At 41.4% G+C, this 1,464-nt stretch overlaps 1 protein-coding gene across 1 annotated transcript; it reads left to right on the top strand.

The window, feature by feature from the left end:
- Window positions 1-153: 153 nt before the first annotated feature.
- On the top strand, window positions 154-609 carry LOC125495656 (uncharacterized). Its single transcript, XM_048640437.1, has one exon. It carries the CDS (start codon window positions 154-156, stop codon window positions 607-609), a length of 456 nt encoding a protein of 151 aa, XP_048496394.1.
- The last annotated feature ends 855 nt before the right edge of the window (window positions 610-1,464 follow it).

The raw sequence follows: 1,464 nt of genomic DNA, 5'->3' as shown, positions 1-1,464 counted from the left end.
GAGTTGAACTTAAGACCACGTAGGTGGTTGAACTCTTAAAAGACTACGACCTTGACATTCAATATCATCCTGGAAAAGCAAATGTCGTAGCTGATGTCCTAAACCGAAAAGCTCACCTAAACACAACCTTGACCCAACCAAAAGCTATAAGCGATGACCTTTTGGAAAATGAAAGTAGTGATCATTCAGAGAAAAGAAGGTGCGTACTTAAATGCATTGGAGTTGAGGCCAACATTGTTAGGAGAAATAAAGGAGGCACGAGGTGGAGACCCAGAGTTAGAAAAAATAAAGAATGATGTGAAAAGAGGGAAATCGCCAGGATTTCTGATCCAAGAAGATGGTACTTTGATATTTCAAGGAAGGTCATGTGTCCCCAATAAGGAGACATTAAAGAAGAGGATTTTAGAAGAAGCTCGTAATAGTCCTTTCTCAATCCACCCTGGAGGAAACAAGTTATACAAAGATTTGAAACAGACATTCTGGTGGAGTAACAAGAAGCAAGAAGTCGCTGAATTCGTGGCAAGATGTTTGACTTATCAAAAGGTCAAGATAGAGCACCAGAGACCTGCAGGGCTCTTACAACCTTTGAGTGTCCTTCTTTGGAAGTAGGATTCGATCTTGATGGATTTCATAATAGGCCGACTACCACCCTCAACTCGAGGCATGAATTCTAACTGGGTAATTGTGGATAGATTGAACAAATCCGCGCATTTCTTGGCTATAAGAAATAATTGGAGTTTAGACAAACTAGCTGAGCTGTAAATGAACACAATTGTCAGGCTACATGGAGTCTCGAGTACAATCATATCTGATTGAGACTCAAGATTCCAGGCAAAGTTTTGGAAAGAAGTTCAAAAAGTTCTTGGCACTAGACTCGACTTTAGGACAACCTTCCACCCAGCAACTGATGGTCGAATGGAACAGACGATTTATACTCTGGAAGATATGCTAAGAGCATGCATGTTAGACTTTCAAGGAAGTTGGGAGAAGTACTTGCCACTGGTAGAATTTTCTTACAATAACAGCTACCAAGCTAGCATCAAAATGGCCCCATATGAAGCACTCTATGGAAGAAGATGTAGAACACCCCTTTGTTGGAGTGATATTGATGAAGCTCGAATGATCGGACCCGACTTAATACAAGAAACGGCTGGAAAAAGTACGATTAATTCAGACCAGGATCAAGACTGCGCAGAATCGACAGAAGAGTTATGCAGATCGACGGAGGAGACCACTAGAGTTCATAGTGGGTGATCATGTTTTTCTGAAAGTCTCACCTACTAAAGGTGTCATGCGATTTGGTCAATCTGGTAAGCTTAGTCCAAGGTATATCGGTCCATATGAGATTCTCGAGCGAGTGAATGACGTGGCTTATCGATTGGCACTGCCGACAGACCTAAATAAGGTGCATAATGTCTTCCATATATCGATGTTAAGAAAGTACATACCTAATCCAAGCCATGT

This window comes from Beta vulgaris, chromosome 3, assembly GCF_026745355.1.
Source record: "Beta vulgaris subsp. vulgaris cultivar EL10 chromosome 3, EL10.2, whole genome shotgun sequence".
NCBI classification, from domain to species: Eukaryota; Viridiplantae; Streptophyta; class Magnoliopsida; order Caryophyllales; family Amaranthaceae; genus Beta; species Beta vulgaris.
This window is presented reverse-complemented; position numbering and strand designations above follow the sequence as displayed.

Excerpts from the sequence above, each read along its gene's own strand:
- LOC125495656 (XM_048640437.1), top strand. The coding sequence starts at position 154 with ATGACCTTTTGGAAAATGAAAGTAGTGATCATTCAGAGAAAAGAAGGT.